Source organism: Trypanosoma grayi (assembly GCF_000691245.1).
Source record: "Trypanosoma grayi strain ANR4 Tgr_654_V1, whole genome shotgun sequence".
Classification (NCBI taxonomy): domain Eukaryota; phylum Euglenozoa; class Kinetoplastea; order Trypanosomatida; family Trypanosomatidae; genus Trypanosoma; species Trypanosoma grayi.
This window is the reverse complement of record NW_008826273.1, coordinates 8,713-9,931: the sequence shown is the minus strand read 5'-3', so window position 1 is coordinate 9,931 and position 1,219 is coordinate 8,713. Positions and strand designations below refer to the sequence as shown.

General features: G+C 50.3%; 1 protein-coding gene across 1 annotated transcript; it reads left to right on the top strand.

Moving 5' to 3' along the window:
- Positions 1-309, top strand: DQ04_06541040 (transaldolase; the record flags this gene model as incomplete). The annotated part of the gene is made up of 1 exon (XM_009314759.1): positions 1-309. A coding segment is annotated over one exon (309 nt), but the record flags the coding sequence as incomplete, so codon positions are not given.
- Between the last annotated feature and the right edge of the window lie 910 nt (positions 310-1,219).

The window sequence follows — 1,219 nt, the reverse complement described above, 5'->3', positions numbered from 1 at the left end:
TACAAGACGATCGTGATGGGCGCGTCCTTCCGAAACATCGGCGAGGTGCTTGAGCTGGCGGGGTGCGACAAGCTCACCATCTCGCCCAAGCTGCTGCAGGAGCTCGCTAGCGGAAAGGGCGAGGTGCCGCGCAAGCTCGACCCCGCCCACCTCACGCAGCGGTGCGAGAAGCTGCCGGAGTTCACGCGGCCAGATCAGCTCTTCGAAGGGGAGCCCGACAAGATGGCGGTGGAGAAGCTTGAGGAGGGGATTCGCAACTTCTCGAAGGACACGGAGAAGCTGGAGGCACACATCGCAACGCTCCTGTAGACGCGCATATAGTGCGTTTTGTACGCACATGTATTTGAACGGTGATGCCCTTCCATATAACTATTTTTTTTTTGTTCGTGTGTGTTTCTTTCGTGTTGGTGACGGCCACGGCGTATTCGTATATACGTATGCGCGTATGTACGTATATGTGTGTGTGCGTTGTGTGTGCGTTGTGTGTGCTGGTCGTTGGGCATCTCGCACACACCACACACACACAGAGACAACAACAACAACAACAACAACAGCAAAAAAAAAAAAGGAGGAGGAACAAAGATAAAACAAAAACCAAAACGGATCGTGACGGGAGAGAGAGAGAGAGAGAGCGAAGCAACACGTTGGTGTATGCGTGTGGGCTTCCGTCCCGCATAGATCGACGTACCAATATCAATATCAGCATACCAATGCGTAGGTATATATGTATGTATATACCTCAATAATGTGCTCAAGGCGTCTGTAGAAAGAATAACTCAACTCAAAGGGGGCAGACAGGAAACAACAAGAAAAAAAAATGTGAGGGAAGATGTTTTTTTTTTTTTTTTATTTGTCCGTTTGTTTGAGGGAAAGCCATAAAAAAAAATGAATGAAAAGGGGGACAGAGGAAGGAAGGAACGAGAGAAGGATGATGGCGGAGGGATGCTTGCCTTGGCAGTGAGCTCCTGTGTCATGCCTTCCCTTTTCGCTTTTTTTCTTTGCGTTGATTCGTCGTCTTATATCATGCCCTATTTTTGCGTGGTGGACTTCTGTGCGCCTTCCGAGCGGGCGGGGCAGCAGTGGCCCTGCGCACTGCTGGCAGTGGGGCGGTGGGAGGGGGATTTGTCCCAGCCGTTGCTGACCGTCACTCTGGGGCTTTATCTCGCCCACCCCCTTTCTCTCTCTCTCTCTCTCTGTAATGTATATATATATATATATA